The sequence below is a fragment of the Camelina sativa genome, chromosome 8, assembly GCF_030686135.1.
Source record: "Camelina sativa cultivar CO46 ecotype springtype chromosome 8, ASM3068613v1".
Classification (NCBI taxonomy): domain Eukaryota; kingdom Viridiplantae; phylum Streptophyta; class Magnoliopsida; order Brassicales; family Brassicaceae; genus Camelina; species Camelina sativa.
The window spans coordinates 9411507-9435850 of record NC_141887.1 but is presented as its reverse complement, the minus strand read 5'-3'; the positions used below and the strand labels follow the sequence as shown (position 1 = coordinate 9435850).

At 36.3% G+C, this 24344-nt stretch overlaps 4 protein-coding genes and 1 pseudogene across 4 annotated transcripts; 2 read left to right on the top strand and 3 right to left on the bottom strand.

The window, feature by feature from the left end:
* Positions 1 to 652: 652 nt before the first annotated feature.
* On the top strand, positions 653 to 4080 carry LOC104709393 (uncharacterized). The gene is made up of 5 exons (XM_087461054.1): positions 653 to 1414; positions 1574 to 1804; positions 1976 to 2092; positions 2210 to 2371; positions 2971 to 4080. Exons 1-5 carry the CDS (start codon positions 653 to 655, stop codon positions 4078 to 4080), a joined length of 2382 nt encoding a protein of 793 aa, XP_087317180.1.
* A 350-nt stretch (positions 4081 to 4430) lies between these two features.
* On the bottom strand, positions 4431 to 6396 carry LOC104706865 (Cytochrome bd ubiquinol oxidase, 14kDa subunit). Its single transcript, XM_010423092.3, has 4 exons — positions 6194 to 6396; positions 5894 to 6051; positions 5116 to 5163; positions 4431 to 4800 (listed from the first exon to the last, which is right to left on the bottom strand). Exons 1-4 carry the CDS (start codon positions 6285 to 6287, stop codon positions 4732 to 4734), a joined length of 369 nt encoding a protein of 122 aa, XP_010421394.1. The 5' UTR covers positions 6288 to 6396; the 3' UTR covers positions 4431 to 4731.
* A 314-nt stretch (positions 6397 to 6710) lies between these two features.
* LOC104706864 (putative boron transporter 6) lies at positions 6711 to 9675 on the bottom strand. Its single transcript, XM_010423091.2, has 12 exons — positions 9560 to 9675; positions 9396 to 9478; positions 9107 to 9299; positions 8877 to 9015; positions 8629 to 8794; positions 8381 to 8547; positions 8122 to 8295; positions 7827 to 8042; positions 7409 to 7728; positions 7044 to 7323; positions 6845 to 6964; positions 6711 to 6758 (listed from the first exon to the last, which is right to left on the bottom strand). The coding sequence occupies exons 1-12, from the start codon at positions 9673 to 9675 to the stop codon at positions 6711 to 6713; spliced, it is 2022 nt and encodes a 673-aa protein (XP_010421393.1).
* A 1694-nt stretch (positions 9676 to 11369) lies between these two features.
* LOC147939843 (uncharacterized) lies at positions 11370 to 13009 on the top strand (annotated as a pseudogene).
* Positions 13010 to 19811: 6802 nt separating this feature from the next.
* On the bottom strand, positions 19812 to 20398 carry LOC104709391 (glycine-rich protein). Its single transcript, XM_019229152.2, has one exon. The coding sequence runs from the start codon at positions 20374 to 20376 to the stop codon at positions 19957 to 19959; it is 420 nt and encodes a 139-aa protein (XP_019084697.2). The 5' UTR covers positions 20377 to 20398; the 3' UTR covers positions 19812 to 19956.
* Positions 20399 to 24344: the final 3946 nt, after the last annotated feature.

The following is a 24344-nucleotide window of genomic DNA, read 5'->3' as shown; positions in this document are numbered from 1 at the left end:
AAGTTGGAATTGTCAAGGCCTGGGTAACAAGACCACCATTGATAATCTCTAGGATTTATGGACCAAACATCGGCCTGATTTTTTATTTCTTATGGAAACGAAACAATCGTACTTTGTCTTAGAAAAATTTGTGGGTCATTTTGGATACAAGAATCTTAAAACAGTTGAACATATTGGTTGTAGTGGGGGTATGACTCTTTTTTGCAATCAAGTTGATTTTCAGGTAACGATTTTGTTCGAGTCTAATCGGTTAATTGATATTGAAGCGGTTTTTAAAGGACAGATAATCCACTTAACTCTTATATATGGTGATCCAGTTCCTAAGAATCGGGATTTGGTTTGGGAACGTCTGGTACGAATTAGTACTACTCGTTCCTCTCCTTGGTTTGTGGTTGGGGACTTTAATGAGCTGCGAGGGAACCATGAAAAGCGTGGGGGGGGGGGGGGGGGGAAGTTACGACATCCTTCCTGTTTCCTTTCTTTTAATGGAATGATTCAGGATTGTGGTTTTTTGGAGTTTTCCTATCTTGGCGATTGTCTGTCCTGGAGAGGTTGGCGGGACAAAAAACCAATCCGTTGTCTGTTGGAAAGAGCGTTAGGGAATGAAGATTAACATGAGTTGTTCCCGGACACAGTCACTGAATATTTGCCGATGATAGCATCGGATCATAAGCCTCTCGTGGTTAATATTGGTGCCAAGCGGCCGCCGGGGAAACGGACCTTTATTTTTGACCGTCGCTGGATTGGTAAGGCGGGATTGATGGATGCGATTAATTTGGGCTGGGACGGGGATTTAGACCCGGATTCAAATTCCTTTGTGGATAAAATTGTGAATTGCCGAAGGGCAATCTCCCATTGGCGCAAATCACAAGTTCCTTTCGGCAGGGACCCCATTGAGGATTTGAAATGTCAATTAGAGGTGGCTCTGGAGGATGATTCTATTCCTTCTTCTGTGATCTCGGATTTACAGAATAGGTTGCGCCAAGCATACGAGGATGAAGAAATTTATTGGTATCAAAAGAGTCGGAATAAGTGGATGCGATTGGGTGACAAAAATTCAAAATATTTTCATGCCCAAACAAAGCAGCGACGTGCTCGCAATGAGATTACGAGTTTGTTTTGTAAGGATAATATTTGGTCAACTGAGGATGGTGACATTTGTGACACGGCGGTATCATATTTCGAGGAATTGTTTACTTCAACAAATCCGGCCAATTTGGAGGAGATCTTAAGGGAGGTAAACCCGGTTATTACATATGAGGAGAATGAGCGGCTTATAGGTCCGGCAACAGAGGCCGAGGTAAAGTCAGCTTTGTTTATGATGCACCCGGGTAAAGCCCCATGTCCAGACGGGATGACCGCTTTGTTTTTCCAGAAAGCTTGGGGTATAGTGAAATTGGATCTTGTGGCTTTGGTTAATAGGTTTTTTGTGGAGGGGTTTTTTGATAAGAATCTTAATCGAACTCATATTTGTCTTATTCCAAAGGTGGCCAAGCCAACTAGGATGGCATAATTGTGTCCGATTAGCCTATGTAATGTGGGATATAAAATCATTTCAAAAATATTGTGCCAGCGGCTTAAGAGAGTTTTACCGGGCCTTATTTCTGAGATCCAATCGGCTTTTGTTCCTGGCCGATTGATCTCAGATAATATCCTTATTGCACAAGAGATGTTTCACGGTTTACGTACCAACCTGTCTTGTAAAGGGCAATTTATGGCAATAAAAACAGATATGAGTAAGGCTTATGATAGGGTTGAGTGGGACTTTCTCGCGACTTTGTTACACAAAATGGGGTTTGCAGAGGTATGGGTGTCGTGGATAATGTTTTGTGTCACTTCGGTTGAGTATAGAGTTCTTCTCAATGGCCAGCCCAATGGCTTGATCATTCCTTAGAGGGGGTTACGGCAGGGGGATCATTTATCTCCTTATTTGTTCATTTTATGTACAGAGGTTTTAATTGCAAATATACGGAAGGCAGAAACAAACAAGCTTATTACTGGGATAAAAGTGGCGAATAAATGCCCACCTATTACGAATTTGTTGTTTGCAGATGATAGTCTGTTCTGTAAGGTGGATAGGGAACAATGTCAGGTAATTTTAGATATCCTAAAACAGTATGAATCTGCTTCGGGACAACAAATAAATTTTGCCAACTCATCGGTTCAGTTTGGCCATAAGATTGATGACACAAAGAAGTCGGAATTACAGGATGTCCTTGGGATCACAACCTTGGGCGGTATGGGGTCATATCTAGGTTTACCTGAAAGCTTGGGTGGGGCAAAAACCAAAGTTTGTTCCTTTGTTCGTGAACGACTTCAGAGTCGAACGAATGGTTGGACGGCAAATTTGCTTTCGAAAGGGGGGGAAGAGGTAATGATTAAATCTGTGGCTACTGCTGTCCCGACTTTCGTGATGTCTTGTTTTAGGATACCAAAAACAATTACATCCAAACTTACGAGTGCAGTGGCGAATTTTTGGTGGAGCACTAATGGTCAATCAAGGGGCATGCATTGGCTTGCTTGGGAAAAATGATGTGTCAGCAAACAGCTCGGCGGTCTCGGTTTTCGGAATGTGGACGATTTTAATTCCGCCCTGTTGGCTAAACAGCTATTGCGTCTGATTGATGCTCTGGATTCACTGTTTGCCAGGGTTTTTAAAAGTAGGTAGTATAGGAATACGCATCCTTTGGATCCTATTAGGTCTTACTCCCCATCATACGGATGGAGAAGTATATGTTCCGCTCGGTCTCTGGTAATAAAGGACTTATTAAACAGGTTGGCTTCGGGGACACCATTTCCATATGATCTGATCCTTGAGTGCCAGCTCAATCCCCGAGACCAGCTTTAAGTAGGGGCCCGATAAAGGACCTCTCTCTTCAAATGAATCATTTAATTGATCGTCAGACGAACACTTGGCGGATGGACATGCTTCATGAGCATTTTGATCCACTTGATGTGGCTTTGATCTAGGCTATACCATTAGGAGAAAATCAAAGGGGAGACCCTTTCAGTTGGCATTTCACGAAAACAGGGCGGTATACAGTCAAATCGGGTTATCACATTGCACGACTTGATGTAAATCAGCCTTTCATGGCTCGTGGCTCTGGGCCAGACATAACCCTTCTCGCTAGCGTTTGGCGGGTCCGATGCCCTCCAAAAATTCAACATTTTATGTTGCAGGTGTTATCTGACTGTATTTCGATCTCGGCTAATCTGGGACGCCGTGGTATTGCATGTGATTTAGGATGTGTTCGCTGTGGAACGGAGGAGGAGACCATAAATCATGCAACTTTTGTTTGTCCTCCTGCTCGTCAGGTATGGGCTTTAGCCCATGTGCCGGTGGGCCCACTTTCCTTTCCGACAGATTCGGTGTATGCAAATGTGGATCATTTCTTAGGGCAGCAGAATCCAGGGGCTCATGTTGTGGCTTTTCCTTGGCTTATGTGGTATATTTGGAAATCCCGGAATGCACGAGTTTTTGAAGATATTGTGGAGAAACCAGAGGATATTGTTAGGGTTGCAGAAGGAGAAGCTACAGGGTGGCAGCAGGCTCAAGTAGAGGATGATGTAGACATCTCTCACCCTATCCCTGTAGGTTTATCGGGTCTGGTGGGTACTACTTCACTCCCACCCGTTTTCTCGGGCTATCGTTGCTTTATAGATGGTTCCTGGAAAGCAGGAGACCAATTTGCAGGTGCTGGATGGTGTTGTACCTCGCTCCAGGTTGTGTCACCGCTGATGGGCGCTAGGAATTTTCTTCGAAGTCTATCACCATTACATGCCGAAGCTGAAGCTTTTCTTTGGGCGATGCGGTGTATGATTTGTCATGATTTCCGAGACGTGGATTTCTATACGAACTGCTCCGATTTAGTGAAGATGGTGTCTTCTCCTTCTGACTGGCCAGCCTTCACTACGTACCTGGAAGACATCAAGATTGATAGGGAAGAATTTTCATCTTTTTCTTTATCTTTAATTTCAAGAAACGCTAATGTTAGTGCGAATTCCTTGGCACGCCAAGCTCGTACCTCTCCGCATCATGTTTTGTTTATAAACAACTTTTCTTCGCATTGGCTCGTTTGAGTTGATATTTTCTTGACAAAAAAAAATAAATAAATAATAATTGGCATCTGGCAACTCGCAAGTGACAGAAACGAATAGGAAGGAAATTAACTCACATTTAATTCAACATTGTCTTTTGTTTTTTTCTTAAGTAAATTCATTAATGATTTTAGGCAAAGGACCCTCCTGTGCTAATGTGACTCACATGGAAATGTCTTCAAAATACAAATCCATATCGTTCTCTACTGCACTGACACCACTCTTATTAAATGTAGTACTTTTATCATATTCTCTTATCTAACCTCATTTCACCACACCCGTGCAAAGCATCGCTGTGTATGAATTCATGTAAAAAATGTTTATAAGTGGCATTTTTGAGGAATTGTGGATAAACATTAACATCTCTACTTCCTTTTATGTGTTACAACAAGACTTCTGTAACCCATATCTCAATCGAGGTTACGTTACACATCAAATTCAACATCATATAATCTTATGAATAGGTTTAAATGAATATAACATGAAAACCGTTGTGCATAAACTATACAATAGCACATTGTGCGGAAAATTTAAGACTAGAGATAAGAGTACTAAAACAGAGAGAATATTAAGATCTGTTTGGTTAAGTGGGGTTTACTCTAGCACAAGAGAGAGAGAGAGTAATTAACATGCTTAAGGAATGGTTCTTTGGTAGAGAGGTAAAGCTCCCAAAGCCTCTCGCTCAGCTCTCTCCCGTTTCACCTACACACGAGAAACCCCCATTATAAGAACTTTGCTACAGGTTTTCTTAACACTACAAGATAGATAATTCCATATGACACAAGTTCATTAGAATTATAGAAGCAAGTGGTATATGGAGCAAGCATTTATCATTAATCTAGCAGGCAGAAGATAAAAATAGGAATATTTGTGCAGTAGATCAAATCAACATATTGGGTAGCTTGCTCTGGCAAAATAAAGTTAGGCTTAATCCTGTTTCCCCTTTTACAAGGAAAATACATAAAAAGTTAGGCCTAATCCTGTTTTTAGTTATTACTAAAATGAAAAGGGACTTACAAGAGCCAGCATATCTTGGAGGTAGCTCCTGAATGGTGTCTGCACTGCCTGCGAAGACAAATGAAGGCAAAAGGTTTACATAAGCTTCTATGTCACAGTTAAATTAACGCACCCATATCAGAAACATTTCTTTCAATGAAAAGGTGGAAGAAGCTGTACTAGATTTAGCAAGCCTCTCTATAGTCATGACTCATGAGTAATGTCATACACACACAACTTATCAGGTCACGGTTATACTATAATAAAGATCCAAAAAGCTATAATGTAAGACTGATCACAAAAGAGCTCTCTAAACACAAGAGTGTTCTTAATCTTGATACAAAATCATATGTCCAATCATGCAAGATCTATTGAATCCACAGACTTGACTGCTTTATGAAAAATTATAAAATTCCTTACTCTGTTTCACATATAGACTAGCACTCAATTGATCCGTAAAGCAAAAAGAAGAGTTGGAGAAACAAATGGTGCGAAAAGCGAGGAAGCCTCAGAGCAGATTAAGCGTTTGGATGATGAAATTAATGGTCTGAGACAGCAAGTGGCCTCACCTTAGACCTTAATTTAGAAAACATTTTATTATTGGTGCAGTAGTCCTACCATATCTATGCAAGCACTGCTTCGATACACATGATCAATCAAGAGAACACAATCATCTTCTCTAATTCAGAACACTAAACCACAACAGAGGAATTCAAACTATCACCGGATCTAACTCCATAGCTAGCTACCATATCTCTTAGCTCACTCAGTTGTCACTTATAGTTGGAGACATATATACCTGAAGATCAGCTGGGAGGTACTCGTGTTTCATAGAAAGATCCATAGCACGCTTTAAACGCTGGTTCCGAGCATCAACTATCTCTCTCGGTAACCGATTAAGCGATTCCTTGATATCCAAGTCATACAAAGGATCATAGAGATCATCGTATCTCAGACCTAAACAAAAAAATTTGTTAAGTTTCCAAAATCAGCCAATAGAAAGAACTAGGGTTTCGTTCGACCTAGCGTGAGAGAGAGAGAGAGAGAGAGAGAGAGAGAGAGAGAGAGAGAGAGAGAGAGAGAGAGAGAGAGAGTGTACCGTATCTGCGGAGGCGATTAGAGACAGACTTCATATGCATACGAGCTAAGAAGTTGGTCCTGGGATCTACTAATCTCTGGAGAAACGACGCCATTTACTCTTCTTCCGATGAAGATGAGAGATTTGTGATGGAGGAGCCAAAGGCTTTTGTAATTTAACCCGGGAACGAATAAGGAAGGAAGGAAGAAGAAAGATCCAGAGACATCTCATTAAACGCTGTCGTATTATTCGTTCTAATAAACGTCGCCGTATTAGAATTTTGCAAACTTGCTGACCTTTTCAACGGGTTTACGTTGACTTATCGATACTAGACTAATTTTAATTGTCGTCGTCGGTCTATGTGGTGTATATCATCAATGCCAATGCTGGTTTTTGTGTGAGCTTATAAAACATAGCTCAGATTTGAAGAGAAAACTACAATGTTCCACTATAAGAAAATTTATGAAGACAATGGTGTATGGCATATGCACAAATACATTTTGTATACAAAAACTGCAAAAATATTATGAAATTTTGTTTAATAAGGTTCAAACGTTACACGCTTATCTTCAGTCTCTTGTTGCACCTGAAACAAGATTCTTGTTTATGCATTTTTTTACATATATAAATTCTTGGATTGTAATTAAGGAAAATAATGTATATATATATTACCTCTTTAAAACTTATGGTTCGAATCCTGATTTCACCTCTGCTAGTAGTCATCTCATCCAATATCTCCGCGTCATGGAATTCATCTTCACCTTCTGATAAATGATGAGAAGACCCTAGTTTCTGTTCACGATAACAGAAACCTCTTAGACTCAGTTGAAACTCATTATAAGAGACCAAAAAAATACAAATAGAGCTTTACCCGGTAAGCAAAACTTGACTGTTGTATTGGTGCTGCTACTATTTCTTCATAGTCAGAAGCATCTAGTACATGAAGGTGTTGCGGATCGAATAACTTGGGAAGCAAGTGTTCTCTTATACTTATGAGTAGAAAGAAGAGAGCAGGGAAAAATATCCCGGCCATTGGGATCCATGTCATGCCGTAACACAAGAGAAAGTACACCAACTGAAAAAGTGTGAATGTCACAATCACTTTGTATGGTACTAACTCGACAAACGAAGCGTGTACTCCTTCCAAGACTCTGCACTTAGATGTAACTAGTGATTGAGAAAAAGCTATTGGTCTCTACAAATAGATTAAAGAAAGGGTTTTAATATGTAACTAACTTGAAAAGCCGGCTAGGAGGAATGAAGAGAAGTAACAATCTCTCCCAGAATTGGTTACCCGGGAGACTGTCTATTGCCATATAAGCAAAGTAACCCCAAAGTATTGAACTTGGGATCATTTTGATGACTGGCACTGCAAGAAGTGTTAAACCAACAAGAACTGATTGTAATAGATTGCTCACTCTTTGCTCGTTTACTCTAACGGGTAAGTGAGCTTCTATATGCACATCGGGATCGAATTTTCCTTTCGTATCTCCTCCTTCGTCCGGTCTCATTACAACTTCTTTTAAGTCTTTTAAATCTCTTGCTACTGTATTATCCTGCAAAAACTTTTGATACTTGTTTATTTTTCAAGCTTGTTATTCCCATAGATATATATATATATATATATATATATAGGAGAAGAGGCTTTATTAACCTGAGGTGGGCATGTCTCCATCTCTATAAACACTGTTTGCATTTTCCCATATATTTCTGATTTGCTTGCTTTCATCTTCATACACTCTTTTGCTTTCTTCACCATTTTCTTGCGTGTTAGCTGACGATTTAGAACGGCAAGACTCTTTGTATGCATTGGAGCTTGAGGGATCACACCATTTGAAGGAGGAAGTCCAAGTAGTCCACATATCAAAGTCTACAAAATCACCATAACAACAAGATTTAATTGGTTTCTCCATGAAGAAAGTATCAGTTTCAAGAACATCGAAACTAACCATAATTCCAAGCAAGAAGATGTCATAATGATAAGCAGAAGGGTTCTTTAGATTAAACTCTTTCTGCTGTGCCATTTGTGAAGCTACACTATGGTCGAAGAAGTAAAGTCCTGCTATCATCACACCAGGTATAAACGCAGCAAAGATATACATTACTGGAACCTTCCCCATGTCCTGTATGTAATACGTTTTGTATAGTTCTATAAGTTTTGTATTTGGACTGATCATAGTAGCATGTTTTGCATGAAAGTGTTTTTACCATGATCACAGTCCAATGATACAATGAAGTTGGCTCCCATGGAAGAGGACAAAACAATCTCCGAGGAACACTTGGAGCGACTTCACTAGGAATTGTGTAAGACAATGCCGTCCAGAACAAGACCACTAAAGGAACACCGTAATCTCCAATGAAACTCCGAAGCCACCCTGTTGTTGTTCATTGGTCTTAGTGAATATCTATGTAATACTTTTTAAGGAACTAATGTAAATAGACAATATATGACGTACCGAAACCGTATTTCCAAGATTTCGCTCTCCTGCTCTTTAGCGCGGTGATTACAAGGCCGAGCGAGAAAATTACAGCGAGTAACCCATTTGCATACAACAAGAGAAAATGAGATTCCCCTGATTCATGGCTTTTACTCTCAGTTGCATGAAACTCACTGATCAATCCCTACAAATTTATTATAACTAAGAATGTTAACTGCGACATATATATATATGGCTAACTTGGACTATGAAATTTGTTTGTATACCTTGATAGCTTCTTGTAAAAACAGAACAGCAATCAACATGCCAAAGAGTTCTCCAGCGATTCTCGTAAACCTCGTGATTATCGTGCACGCGTTAAATATCGAAAGAAGGATAAGCAAAACTGAAGTCCATACACAAACCCTGCCAGAAACAGAAACAGAAACAGAAATCTTAGAAAACAGATTACATCTAATTTAAGTAACGTGATTATTTATTTTGTTGTTATCATTACCATGCAACCCATGCTAGGTAAAGTTCTCGACCTATATCCGGTCTACTAATGCAGAAACTGTAAAGATAAGTATACATAATGATGGTCGGCTCAGCAACCCCAAGTATCAACAAAGGTTGTCCACCAAAAATCGCATGGATGATTCCACAAATTGATGTAGAAGCTAATGTCTCCACCGCGCTTAGAGCTCCGCCTTTTAACCAAAAGTTAAATAGAAATCATCTGAGGTAAATCCACTAGGAGAATCATTAAAAATAGCAACATGAAAAAGAGATGTTTATATATATACCTGTATGTTTACTTAATTGCTCACCAAAAGCAACTACAGGAAGAGACGACGCAAAGAAAATGTAGCAAGTCGGAGCCAAGATTCTAGTGAAACATTGAAATCAAGACTTCAATGTCTAGCATCAGTATACATTTCAAGAAAGATTGAGATTTAGTTAACCTTACCTTATACCGGTTTTAATGCCACGAATCCAATCTTGTTTGTAACATTTTCGTCTACCTTCGATATCTCGGAGTATTCCTTGAAATGGACCTCCTCCTCCTCCTCCTTCACTCTCCATTGCTGCATCAATCCAGAGATACAAAGCGTGTTACACACGCATTTTATAGTTACAACCCTAAAACATCATAATTCTAAAGAGAGAGAGAGTGAATAAATGAAAAGTTCAATAGATCATTACAATGAATCTACTTCGATATACCTGGAGACCGCAAGAATCGAGGAATATGTTAGACAGAGAGAAATTGAAGAAAATTCAAAACAAGAAAATAGATTGTGAGAGAAGAAGAATGAATTATGAGAAAGACTTGTAATGATGAGGTGTCAGAATATCATTGGCTAGAAATTAGAAAGCAAAATTTGGTTTTGGTCGCCGTTACGGGAAAATGGGGCTGTGAATTTAAAATAAAACATGATTAATCAGTAAACCATGAATCTAACTGTTTTAACAATAATGTTGTTTTTAAAAAGCTAATTAAACTCCATTACACGTAAGCGGCCAGTTTAGTTTTGATGGTAAATAGTTTTACATTTACTGTATTTGGTTTTAAAAACCTAATTTGAATTCTCTTGTTTTTTTGTTTTTTTTTTTTGTTTTTTCCCGATACTAAGGTATTTGTGTTTTCTAAATAAAACGTTCTTTGGAAAAATGTATTTTTTTACTCAGTAGTCAAATAGTTTTGAGTTACGACTTACGACGACTGGGGCTCCCAGGAAAATTACCTCGGGCCCTTTAAATTCATCTGGCCGCTCCCAGGAAAATTTCTGGTCCTCTAGACTATTCTGGTTCGATGAAGACAAATATGACTTCCGTTGTCCACAACCAGGCAGTAACTACCCTTGGTCCAGAAGATGACTTTTCCTGCATGAAGAGCTTCCCCAAGCCTGTGCTATGGCTGGTGATACTTATATTTGTTATGGGATTCCTTGCTGGAGGCTTCATTCTTGGAGCAGTTCACAATGCAGTTCTCCTCATTGTTGTGGCGGTCTTGTTCACAGTTATTGCTGCACTTTTCATTTGGAATATTTCTTGTGAAAGACGTGGTATCATAGATTTTATCGCTCGTTATCCTGATGCTGATCTTAGAACTGCCAAAAATGGTCAATACGTGAAGGTCACTGGGGTAAGTCTCTAACCCAAAAATTACTAGTTTTGTGCATTTAGTCTTTGCTGCTGCATTGTCATGGGAAATGATGAAATATTATTTGTTCTTCCTTCCATGGTTTTGCTATGGATCTAAATGTTAACACTATAATCTTATATTGTATAGTTTATATATGGTTAGTATAGTGTTAGTGTATTAAGTCTCCTTTAGCTTAATACACTTAATATAAATACATTTGTATGGTTTCGCATACCAATTAATGAGAAATTAGATTCTTCCTTCGTCTCTCTCTCTAACTGTCAGAGCAAGTACGTTAGTGAGAGAATCTTCTTCCGCTTCGTTGAATTCGATTGATTCATCATCTGATCTTTCGATTTCACTTTTGATTTCTCATTCAATCTTTTTTTTTCTCTTTGGGTTTCTCTTTTGATTTCGTTTTTGGAGCTCAAATCCAGCTCGATTTCACAAATTTGTTTCGCGATGAGTGCGACGTTTGATCAGATTGCTTCGCTCTTTGTTCTACATTTTTTGCTGGCGATCACAGTGTTTGTTATCCTTGTCGTTGCTCTCGTAAGTGTTCTTGTTGTTACTTTCTCTGTTTGAGAGATTGGTGATTTTTTGATTTGTTCTTGGCATCGTATTCTTGGTTATGGCGAATTCAGTATCCGATTCAGCTCAACAACCTGATCAATACAACAATCCTTACTTCCTTCATGGCACTGATCATGCTGGATTGGTTTTAGTCTCGGATAGATTGACTACAGGTGCAGAGTTCAATTCATGGCGAAGATCCATGCGGATGGCTCTCAATGTCAGGAACAAATTGGGATTTATTGACGGTACGATCTCTAAACCATCATCAGATCACCGTGACTATGGTTCTTGGAGTCGTTGCAACGATATGGTCTCTACTTGGTTGATGAATTCTGTGTCCAAGAAAATAGGCCAGAGTCTTTTGTTTATCCCAACTGCTGAAGGGATTTGGAAGGATATAATCTCGAGGTTTAAGCAGGATGATGCTCCAAGAGTTTATGAAATAGAGCAGAAACTGAGCTCATTTCATCGAGGAGCAATGGATGTGACTACTTATTACACTGAGTTGGTAACTCTTTGGGAGGAGCTTAAGAACTATGTAGAGCTCCCTGTTTGTACTTGTGGCAAGTGTGAGTGTAGTGCTGCTTTGGTATGGGAGAAATTGCAACAAAGGAGTCGTGTGACTAAGTTTTTGATGGGATTAAATGACTCGTATGAAGCCACTCGTCGTCATATCTTGATGATCAAGCCCATGCCATCAATTGAGAATGCTTTTCACATGGTGACTGAAGATGAGAGGCAACGGAACATTGCTAAACCTACTCGGACTGATGGTGTTGTTTTTCAAGCTTCTGGTCCTCCTAATACGGTTGTTACTGATGCTTCTACCTATGTTGGACCACATGATCATGTAGCTTATGCTGTTCAGAACTCCTATCGTCCAAGGCAATCTTGACCTCTCTGTACTCATTGTGGTATGTCAGGACATGTTGTTCAGAAATGTTTCAAACTTCATGGTTATCCACCTGGATACGTTCCTGGTTTCAAGAGTATCTCTTCTAGTTATCATGCTCAACAACGACCACATTCCCAGAGTCTTCCATCTAAGAGTCAAAATCAAGGTCCATCGCAGGCTCAATATCAACCAAGGACTCATGCTGTTGCCAATGTCACATCGATGATGCCTTTTGTTCCTCCACCTGCCTTGAATGCGATCAATCTGGATGTTAGTAAAATGAGTTTAGACCAGATGCAGACTCTGATTCAGCAACTTTCTGCTCACATGACTCTTCCAGAAAATCAGGCTCCTACCAAGGTTTCTTCCATTTCTGAACATGGTGCTATGGCTGTTGAATCATCTGCTGGTACTATCCCTTTTCCTTCTTCTTCTCTTCGTTATGAACATGATCACCTTACTTTTTAACACCAATGTCTCTCATCTCTTTATTCAAGTCTTCCCCATGGTTCTTGGATTATAGACACTGGTGCCACAACGCATGTTTGTTCTGATCTTGCATTGTTCAGTGAAACGATACCGGTATCTGGTGTGACAGTCTCTTTACCGGATGCTACTAGAGTTGATATTGCACACACTGGCACAATTCATCTCTCGCATTCTCTCATTTTACATGTTCCTTCTTTCAAATTTAACTTGATATCTGTTAGTAGTTTGTTAAAATCTAGCAACTGCTCTGCACATTTCTTTCCTAACTCATGTTTCATTCAGGAGTTTATTCAGGGCTTGATGATTGGTAGAGGCATCTTATTACATAATCTCTACATATTGCAACTTGATTCCACTGCATCTCATGCTTCGTCTTCCATCACACATCCTTCTACTTCGTCTCATTTCTTTGGATCCTTGGTGGTTGATGGTTATCTCTGGCATGCTCGCGTTGGACATCCATCTGCTGACAAGTTACAACATATTCCGGGTATTGTCTCAAAATCTACGAAGTCTTCATCTCCATGTCATGTGTGTCATTTAGCTAAGCAGAAACGATTGTCATATGTGTCTAATAGAAAACTGTCAGATTTACCTTTCGATTTACTTCATTTAGATGTTTGGGATCCTTTCTCAACAGAATCAGTAGATGGATATAGATATTTTCTCAGTATAGTTGATGATTGTACTAGAGCTACTTGGTTGTATATGTTGAGAAATAAAAGTGATGTTTCTACACATTTTCAAGCTTTTATACAAATGGTTCATACTCAATATAATTCTACAATCAAAGTCATACGAACTGATAATGCCCCTGAATTAGCATTTACAGATATTATTAAAAAAATGGAATCTTGCATCAGTTTTCTTGTGCTTACACACCTCAACAGAACTCTATAGTTGAAAGAAAACATCAGCATCTCCTGAATGTGGCTAGAGATTTACTTTTTCAATCTAATGTCCCACTTGCATATTGGAGCGATTGTGTTTTAACTGCAGTTTTTCTAATCAATAGAACTCCATCTGCTTTGCTTCATCATGCAACACCTTATGAGTTACTTACTAAGTGAAAACCAGAGTATACCCTTCTTAGATCTTTTGGTTGCTTGTGCTATGTTTCTACTTTGATGAACGATCGTCATAAGTTCAGCCCTCGTGCTGATAGATGTGTCTTCTTAGGCTATGCGTCTGGTTACAAAGGCTATAAAGTGTTGCATTTAGATACAAATACTATCTCCATATCTCGTAATGTCATTTTTCATGAAACAATTTTCCCATTTCATGATATCTTTGCATCTTTTCCTTCTGAGTTCTTTAGTTCCAAAACTTTACCAGTTTCGATTGATTTACCTGCTGATGTGATGCATTCATTACCGACCCCTCTTGCATCAACGTCTCATGCATCATCTGAACATGTGCATACACCCTCTAGTGCTATTCCTTCTACCACAGAGAGTGTTGCAGCAGACACTGGTGTCGTTCCTCTAAACAATGCTAGACCACGACGCACAGCTAAGGTACCGGGCTATTTGTCTGATTATCATTGTGCCCTTTCTCATCTTACATCACCTATTCCTCTCCCAGAAACACATAAAACTCCATATCCACTTTCTTCAGTTCTTTCCTATGAACATCTTAAATCTCCCTATCAGTCTATTGTTCTTTCTTTTTCTATTCACACCGAGCCTACATCTTTTCAACAAGCCATCAAATGTAAGAAATGGACGAAGGCTATGGATGTGGAGCTAGATAATATGGAGGATAGTGGGATGCTTGAGGTTGTTTCTCTACCTCCTGGTAAAAACGTCGTTGGTTGTAAATGGGTCTATACAATCAAATACAATGCCGATGGTAGTGTTGAGCGGTATAAGGCTCGATTGGTAGCCAAGAGTTTTACTCAACGGGAGGGAGTTGATTTCGTTGAAACTTTTTCACCAGTTGCTAAGATGGGTAGTGTGAAGTTTCTTCTTGGTTTGGCAGCAAAGCTAGGATGGAGTCTTTGCCAAATGGATGTCACAAGTGCTTTTTTACATAGTGAACTTGATGAAGAGATATACATGAGCCTACCTCTTGGATATACTCCGGCTTCTGGAGTTTTACCTCCAAACCCTGTCTGCCGCTTGAAGAAATCCATCTATGGCTTAAAACAAGCTTCTCGTCAATGGTACAAGTGTTTCTCTTCTGTTTTCTTGAACAATGGATTTACCCAGGCACCTTATGAGAATACTTTATTTGTCAAAATGACTAATTCATCTTTTATAACACTTTTAGTGTATGTTGATGATATCATGATTGTGAGTAATAGTGATGCAGAGGTTATTTCTATCAAGGCGATCCTTGCGAAGGCTTTCAAGATCAAGGATCTAGGACCAACACAGTTCTTTTTGGGGCTTGAAATAGCTCGTAATTCTTCTGGTATATCTGTTAGTCAGCGCAAGTACTGCTTGAATCTCTTGAGTGATACAGGTTATTTAGGCTGCAAGCCTAAGAATGTTCCGATGGATCCTACTAAGGCGTTATTCAAGGACACTGGTGTTCTTCTCTCTGCAGACGAGGCCAGTTCTTATAGAGCTTTAATCGGCCGACTATTGTACTTTACTATCACCCGACCTGATATCACCTTCGCTGTCAACAAATTGAGCCAGTATTTGTCTTGTCCTACTGATGCACATCTCCACGCAGCGCAGCATGTTCTTAAATATCTCAAGAGGAACCCAAGACAAGGTTTATTTTACTCTGCTCAGGATGATCTTCGATTGACTGCTTTTTCTGATGCAGACTGGGGAACTTGTCTTGACAGTCGACGGTCAGTCACAGGGCTATGCACTTTCTTAGGCTCTTCTCTTATTACTTGGAGATCTAAAAAGCAGAAGATTGTCAGTAGCAACAGTACTGAATCGGAGTACAGGGCAATGGCTTTAGCTTCTGATGAGTTGGTTTGGTTAACACAACTATTGCAGGCTTTCCGTATCTCACTTCATGGACCACCGAAGCTCTACTGTGATAACAAATCGACCACTCATATTGCCAACAACCCTGTCTTTCACGAGCGCATCAAGCATATGGAAATTGATTTGCACCGTACACGAGATCGCGTGATCGCAGGGACTCAGCAAGTCATCCATGTTTCCACAGGCAATCAACTTGCAGATATACTTACCAAACCTCTGCAAGCTGGTCCATTTCACTCTCTTCTTGACAGGATGTCTGTTTCAAGTCTTTTCCTTCCATCCACGGATTCCAGTTCAAAGACTTGAGGAGGGGGTGTTAACACTATAATCTTATATTGTATAGTTTATATATGGTTAGTATAGTGTTAGTGTATTAAGTCTCCTTTAGCTTAATACACTTAATATAAATACATTTGTATGGTTTCGCATACCAATTAATGAGAAATTAGATTCTTCCTTCATCTCTCTCTCTAAACCTTTTTGTTACATTAAGAATCTCAAAAAAAGAGAATCACAAAAATAGTTCTTACGTTTGATTCATAAATAGAGAATCTCATATTTAGGAGAAAACGTTGATGAGTATAGTTTTGGGTTGGCCAGATGATGTATATTTTGATTTTCTTATATATTTTTTTAATAAATTTTTAATTTTAATCTTATTAAATATTTAACTTAAAATCTTCGAAGTCTTTAGTGAATATAAATTGTAATCTTTTTTTTACATCGAATATACATTGTAATCTTATTCTTATATATGAAATTCATATATATATATATATATATATTTACAATAAGTGAATGTAACGTGGTTTGCACAAAAAAAAAGTGAATGTAACGTGTAACCTTATTAAAGAAGTGAATTCTTATTCACTTAGCCAAATCGTTTATTTTTTTCTTGTAAAAGTAAACTGTAACTTGATTAGAATTGAAATTTTATTCACTAAACATGCAAGATCGTTACTTAATTTACATTTTAGTTATTTTACATGAAAGATCGTTACTTAATTCTCTCTACTATCCATATAAGCAAACAAAATTATAAGTTTGAAATATTCATATAATGTTCCACGATTAATAATATAGTTTATATAAGATTTTTCATGATTTAAAATAAAATTATGATTTTCCTATCATTTTTGTTTAATTTTTTTTATTATTGTTTTAAATAATTATATAATACATAAAGTTAATAACAATATAAAGTTTTCTGCATATATTGTGATTCAAAGTTTTAAAAACGGATATATATATTACTTAATAAATATAAAAAGATGTGTTTAATGCCCACATTGTCAAAAATATTTAGAGAATGATTCACAGTCATATTATAATAAATAAGATAAAAATGAATCTAAATCCGTATGAGTAGGAAGCTTCACGTAATAAGCATCCGAATTTAATTTTTGTATTTTGTATAATAATCTTTTTTTTAGCTGCATAGTTTAGTTAATCGTATATAGAAAATTTTAAATTTCAAAGACGTTTAAAATATTATAATTGATATATCTAAACTTAACAAAAAAATTTTATATTTTTTTTTAAATTACAAATATTTAAACATAATAAAAGTTTAAAATAACAAAGACGGGGTTATATTATATGATGGGTTGTATGACGGGACGAATTTAAATCGATATTACTAAAAAAATAAAATATCAGTAATCCGTATTTTAATATGGGTTAAATCCTATATTTTCTACTTTGAACATTACAAATATGCGACATATAAAATAAAATTGATTTAGTTCAGATTGTTTTAAAGAAAAAGTGTTTCGCGGTATACTGTGGATTAAATACTAATACATATTTAGTAGCAAAAAATTTGATTTCATATTTATAGATATGTTAATAAAAACTAATTAGAAAACTGTTGAAAGTAGATTTATAAGAACAAACATAAATAAAAGTGTCAACAAATTTTGCAAATTAGAAGGAAAATTCCATTGAAGAATAGTTACATAGTTTAGCTTAGTTTAGTATGGTCGGGGCTGCAACTTTCATTTTGGAAAGTCTAGAATGGTTGGCTGATTCACGGACGAGCCTTTGCAACCCTTAGGCTAGAATGTGTTAATCATTGTCATGAACTTTTGAAAGTTAACATTATTAATTTTTGTTTTGGTTCAAGGTTATATATTGTGCTTTGGTGCTTTGGCTTACAAAGCCAGAGGAAAACACATAACATATGGATCGAAGAAGAACATGGTATGTTAATAACATCCGTATTGTTAATATCTTCAACAGTAAAAACAACTTTTCGTTAGAAAAGGATTGTTACAGTTTATGACCAGAGAGTAACTTAAGTTAATGACGGGAGAGTACCTTAAGTTTGGGAGGTTTAGAGGGGGTATTCAAGTTATATTTTAAAGGATTTGGTAAGATTTTAATATTTTTAGAATTTTGAAAGATTTAGGAGATGTTTAGGAGATTTGATTGTGTTTTAGATTTTTTATTTTTCTATTTTAGAAAATGAAATGTTATTCTATGAGATTCTCTGAGATTTTCTAATTAAACTTGTGTGATTTTGAAATATTTTACAAAAAAAATATATATTTAAGGACTCGATCGACAAGTCAGAGACGTCATTCTCGGCAAACAAAGGAGGAAGCAGTTCAAGGACTCATTAGGGATCTGGTTAAAGTATGCTTAGGGATTCCTACTCTCGTATTAAATTTTTAAACGCTCTCTTGTTTTTAATTTTTTTTTGGCAAGAGACAGTCTTTGCATCATGCTTTTTGTAACTTATGCAAACTTTCAGTTTAAAGGAATTCACATATTTTTCAAAAAAAAAAACAAAAACAAAGAGAGAGAGACGTTATGAGAGACACCAATTATGAGAGGAAACGAGGAAAGGAGGGAGCAACATGATACGTTAATGGAAAATTGTAATAAGAGACGATGGGTTGAGGGTTCGTGCATCATTTGCTGACCCTTGTTGCCCAAGAGTTTTCTGCTCCTTTCATTTGTGTAGGGCATTAATTCATTCTTTTACATTTTCATTTCACCTTCTACAGTGTCACCTGTGGAGAAGGACACATATGGAGAAAAGAGAGAGAGCTTCAGGTTCACCTATGGAGAAGGTGGTTGATGATCTGCGGAGAGTGCCGAAGTTCATGACTGTGTTTTTTATTTAAAATGAAATCCTTCAAAATTCTACCTCAAAAGGTATGATTTTGAGAGGAGTATTTTTTAACTAAAAAGAAAAAAAAAGTCTCCTAGAATCATTCAAAGTAGCATTCTAAAAAAGGTTGTCATATTTTGAATAACAAAAGATTTAAAGTTGGATTTATAAACTATTGATTGAATAACAAGGGATTCTGAATTATTTTAAAGAATTTTCTATAAATCTTAGTTGAATAACATCAGATTTTATTAGATTTTTTAAAATTCTCAATTGAATAACAAAGGATTTTAAAAATACTTTAAATTCTCAATACCCCCTCCTTAGTTTTACTAGTGAATTCAAATAAATAAGTCTTTTGAAATATTGTTTAAATACATAAATTAAAAACGGATGTACATCATTCATGTCTTTAATTAACTTTGAAAATTCCATAACTATTTATTTAATAATATAAGGGGCTGAATATCTCAACAAGAAATACGCATCATAACCAATCATTGATTAATATAAAACCTATGGCTTATTTTCTAAAGTATCCTACTTTCGTTGTCTTAAGACTTAAAAACAAAGCAATTTTGGTGTGTTTAGTTACAATAGTATGGATCTGTATATTTCTAATTTCTTCATATATCTGCAGTACGTGGTGTGGATCAACATAACGTAATTTTAATGGAAACACGATAAATAATATGCTGTACGTTTCATAAATCCGCACCAAACGCTCAAGTTTCGTTAAATGCTGAAAATGTACTAGTATTTTATACCGTAGCGGTCCAAAAGTTTTTTACTTTTTTTTGTTTTTTTTTTAATTTTAACTAAAAACTGTAAAATTTAGTATAAATGGCGAGACAAATATGTACACTAAGAAATGCACGGTCCTGCACCAAACATTAAGCCCTAAAATAGCTCAATAAACCAATACCAAAAGTTAACCACATAATTATTGGGAATGGTGACATACACTGCAGTTCCTCCAATCCCACATATAATGCGGCTCTCATTCATGGCCATAGTTTGAGACTTTGAATCTTTGACTATGTCGCTTAATTGCTTGTAATTTTGTAAATTGTTTTGACAACAAATTAAACCAATGCTTTAATAATACTCCTACAATATATTTAAAATTTAAATCCATTAAATTATGCAAATCTAAGGAACAATCCTAAAATTAGCATTCTCATAAATACTATGAAATCAAAACAAATCCGGCTAAAACGGATAATAAACCCAACCAGCCACACCCTGGCCTTCCAATAACATACCGGCTACCGCTCGATGGATTAGCATGGTGGTGCGACGAAGCCACAAAAAACGGGTACCCGCCGTGAGATTGCCTTGCATATTCTCCTCCTCCTCCTCTTCCTTTGATACCACCACTGCGTCCTCCTCCTCCCTTACCGCCACCACCTTTTCGAATAAAAATTGCTAGTTTCGGTGTCTTTCTTCCATAGCCAATAATACTTTCTGGTTTGGATATGGTGGAAACATGGCCTATATCGACGGAGGCTAGACGTAAATCTCGTGAGTTTACAAAGGAAAAAAAGTTGTGATGCAAATAGAGAAACAAGAGAAAATAGAAAAGCAACGACATTCTTGTCAAACCCATGTTTGTTTCGATGTCTTCTGAGCCTCTCCTTTAGACGTCTCCTATATATATAAACGGTAACGCAATTTTACATGTCCAAAATAAAGCAACAAAAAAAAATTAGAAAGAAAAAATAAATAAATGGAAATGAGATGTATCTTTCTGTAAATTTACACGGTTTTAGTTGGCAATTTAATTTGAGAGAAAAAAGTAGCCAATTTTATTTGGACTTTAGTTTCTTTTGATAAGATGTTATCTCTACAACAAAAGATGAAAACAAATCGACGAACTCAACATTTATATATTTTCTTATATTTATCTTTAAATAATAATTATTACTTTTACCTAAACGAAATCACATGTGCTAGATAATATCACTAATATTTGATTCTTGGATTGGTGAAATGAATTGTATAACTTGTGAGATAAAAAAATGCTTTTTACAAATACAATGTTGTTAGTAAATAGTACTGAATAATGTGTACGTTTCATATATGCATTGGCATTATATGTCTACATTATAATTATTGTGTCTAGATTTTTTATTGACCAAAAAAAAGAAAACAGTATCCTATTTGAAAATGTGTTTTATTGATAAGATTATATAACATGTGTAGAATTTCATTTTGAATAAAGTTAGTAAAATATTTATAATTTTATCCTCTTAAAGTCTTAAGGAATGAAATTTACGTCAAATTAGAAATCAAAAATTAAATTTAAAATTATGACTAATCGATTTTATCTATATTTGAAATGGAGGTTTAGAAGTAGATAGTATATTTAATATTTCAAATAGTATATATTTTTAATAATTTGAAAGAGGTAAATTAGAAAGAAAAAATGGTGAAATTTCCTTCTATTTATATTTGATAAAAGAACAAAATAAAGAAAAAATAATAGATGATGTATTGGTTTCATGTATAAAAAATTTATATTTCTATTGCTATTGTAAAATATTTCGTATTAAAAACAACGTAGAGTTATAATATTTTAAGGCTGGCGGCCTGGCAAGCTTAAGAGCATATCCACCAATAAATTTAAAGAAAGTTACTTAAAAATTATTTTATTATAAATTTTGGAAAAAAGTTAAATTAAGAACTTCTTAAAGAATAGTAATGATAAAAAGCATAAATGTACATGATAATATTTTTTGTCAACAGAAACATTATATACATTTATGAATTTTTTATGTGCATATATATATATATATAACTTCATTGTATATAAAAAAAGCTATATCATTAAACTATTACATATAGTAATTACAAAAAAAACTTTATCGTTCCATTGTTCGAATCATATGGCATTGGTTTTCATCTATGCATGGATATCAGTTATTAACCGAACCGAACCGATATCCATTCGGTTATCCAAATCAAACCGAATTCATATTAAAAATATGTTTTAGCCAAGAATCGAGCCTGAAACCTCTACAAACTTGAGCGTGCGAAGTGGCCACTGCGCCACGTTGAACTTTTGACTTTACAATACGTGTTAATTTAGATAGGGTAATAAAAATTAAACTAAAAAACCAAACCAATATCATATATATTTAGACCAAAATATCAAAATATTTTAAATAAACCAAATATCTGGAAGTTTTTACATATATTTGTTAAATTATAATCAAATTTTATTTAAATAATATTTTTTAAAAATAGATTACACTGTTTCGAGTATCCGGAACCGAACCAAAAATAACCGAAACCGAACCGAACCCGAACCAATATAGCAAATTGACCGAATGGATCCTAAACCTCTATATCAAAACTACCCGAAATCGAATGGATATATCCAGAACCAAACCGAATATCCGAACGCCCATGACTAGGTCTATGTGAACTAACCTTGATTGTTATATATTAAAAAAAAATTTGATTCTTATTGTAATCGTCAATAATATTACAAAAACTTAAATCACTGATTTATGTAATGGTATTATATGGTAATAGCCAGTTAAAAAGGAAATAGTATATAAAGTTTTTAAGTCAATAATTAGAGACTCATCAAGAACTTATTTTAGAGACGTAGAAAACAGTTATAGAGTTTTAAGTATGAATCCATTTTCATTCTAAGAAATTTTACTTTTAATTAATTAAAAAGTATAATAGTTCTAACCAATAAAATGTGTCATTCTTCATTTTTGACTTTTAATAGATAAAATAAATTAATTTCATCAAGCTATCAATTAAAGACTCATCAAAGACCTATTTCAGAAACAAACCATCTCCAATGGTTTTCCCTAGTTTTTTTTTTATAATAGAGAAACTCTATAATAGAGGTGGGTTTTACTCCAACCCAACTCTATTTTCACCTCTAAAATAGAGATTGCTATTTTTTCATCTATTTATAGAGAAACCTTTGTAGAAAAAAATAGAGTTCTCTATAAATAGAGGAAAAAATAGCAATCTCTATTTTATAGGTGAGAATAGAGATGAATTGGAGTAAAACTTAGTTCTATTATAGAATTTTTTTATTATAGAGTAAAAAATATAGATGGGTTGGAGATGGTCTTATAAAAAAATTATAGAGTATTAAATATGAATCCGTTTTCATTAAAAAAAAAATTCTATTTCTAGTTTTTATTTTTCAATTTTATACATGGCTGTTGCATGTTGTAGAAGAGTGGTTTAGCACCACCTAGTTATCATGATTCAAATCAAGAATAAACCATTTCATTATTACGGGCGAGGCCCAAGAAAGAGTCCGACGGTTACAAGACTCACCAATTTGGGGCACGAACGAAGGCGCTGAGCTCCTTGACCACTTCATCCGGTTCCCATCTCCGAGCAAACCCCGACGAACAACTCTCCCGGAAAAATCTAATATCCGACAGCGTTTCTCCGTTGACAAATCCCATACCCACCAAGACGCCATACACTCGATTGAGCACCGTTGCATGCTCCCTTTGCCCTCTCCGAGACAAGACTCCCTTTCAATCCGGTCTGGTGAATGCTAAAGCCACCCGCGACTAGTAACGAAACCTTCCTTGCCCCGCCGGTAACTTCCGCCGCAACCACAGTGACCCCCAATACGGTTGAGCCTCAAGAACCTCCGCCTACATCCTCTCGCGTCCTCTACTATGGAAAACACGAGAGTAGAGTCCCTTGACTGCCTTGAAGGAGCCACAGCTGCATCGACGGTTTGTTCACGCCTCATTGTTGCCGGAGAAAAAGATTTGCTCACTCATGCTTCACTGTGGTTGCCCAGACGCTTGAAGGGAAAACCGGAGAAGCAAGGAAATCTCCAAGGTCACTTTGTTTTAGAGTCAAAATTGTAGAGTAATATTTGCTCAAATCCTATTATATAGTGTAACTCTATTTTACACTAATTCTCTACAGAATTGGTCTTCGAGGAAATAGAACGTTGATCTCTTGATGGGCTCAGCTGAAAGGCTTGGTTGTTGCGACCGGGCAATGTTTCTTCTTATGCAGTCTTCCTCGCGGTTTATTGTCTCGGCCATGGAAGCAACATAAACTGCAATGAAGGTCACAAAGAAGACGATGCTGCTCATGGAGGTCTTCATGTTATCCTCTTAATGTCTTGGAGAGGATATACAATGCAGATTTTTATATGTATAGGTTGTGATAATTTAGCTCTAATTTGAAATTGTTTGATATTTATTTCTTCAGTTTTTGTTATGATATTATATTTTCTCTATAGGCATAAACTAAATATATATATAGTTTAACTTTATTTAGCCCGCCTATTTGTAGTCAGGCTTACGTCTTCAACACGAGCGGCTCGGTAAGGTCTCCTACGTTTCAAACATGGCAGGGACGGCTCGCCGTTTATGGTACGACAAAGATTTGGATACGGGGACGTTCGGAAACGTTTCCAGCTAGCACAATTGGTGTCTCCAATATGTAATTATATTAATCATATATTTTTCGAAATGATTAATAAAAAGAAGAAGGGGAAAAGTCGTTTTAGTTTATATGATACTAAAAAACTTTTCTCACGTATTTTATTTCATGGTACGTATAATA

What these genes read in the sequence shown, in the direction of transcription:
- LOC104709393 (XM_087461054.1), top strand. Translation starts at nt 653, where the DNA reads ATGATAGCATCGGATCATAAGCCTCTCGTGGTTAATATTGGTGCCAAG. An exon ending in ACAAAATGGGGTTTGCAGAG is followed by an intron (nt 1,805 to 1,975) that starts GTATGGGTGTCG and finishes AATATACGGAAG; the next exon opens with GCAGAAACAAACAAGCTTAT. An exon ending in TGGATAGGGAACAATGTCAG is followed by an intron (nt 2,093 to 2,209) that starts GTAATTTTAGAT and finishes TCGGAATTACAG; the next exon opens with GATGTCCTTGGGATCACAAC.
- LOC104706865 (XM_010423092.3), bottom strand. Translation starts at nt 6,287, where the DNA reads ATGGCGTCGTTTCTCCAGAGATTAGTAGATCCCAGGACCAACTTCTTA. An exon ending in ACCTCCCAGCTGATCTTCAG is followed by an intron (nt 5,164 to 5,893) that starts GTATATATGTCT and finishes TTGTCTTCGCAG; the next exon opens with GCAGTGCAGACACCATTCAG. An exon ending in TCCAAGATATGCTGGCTCTT is followed by an intron (nt 4,801 to 5,115) that starts GTAAGTCCCTTT and finishes TCTCGTGTGTAG; the next exon opens with GTGAAACGGGAGAGAGCTGA.
- LOC104706864 (XM_010423091.2), bottom strand. Translation starts at nt 9,675, where the DNA reads ATGGAGAGTGAAGGAGGAGGAGGAGGAGGTCCATTTCAAGGAATACTC. An exon ending in TTTTACAAGAAGCTATCAAG is followed by an intron (nt 8,795 to 8,876) that starts GTATACAAACAA and finishes ATAAATTTGTAG; the next exon opens with GGATTGATCAGTGAGTTTCA. An exon ending in ATCTTGGAAATACGGTTTCG is followed by an intron (nt 8,548 to 8,628) that starts GTACGTCATATA and finishes GAACAACAACAG; the next exon opens with GGTGGCTTCGGAGTTTCATT.
- LOC104709391 (XM_019229152.2), bottom strand. Translation starts at nt 20,376, where the DNA reads ATGGGTTTGACAAGAATGTCGTTGCTTTTCTATTTTCTCTTGTTTCTC.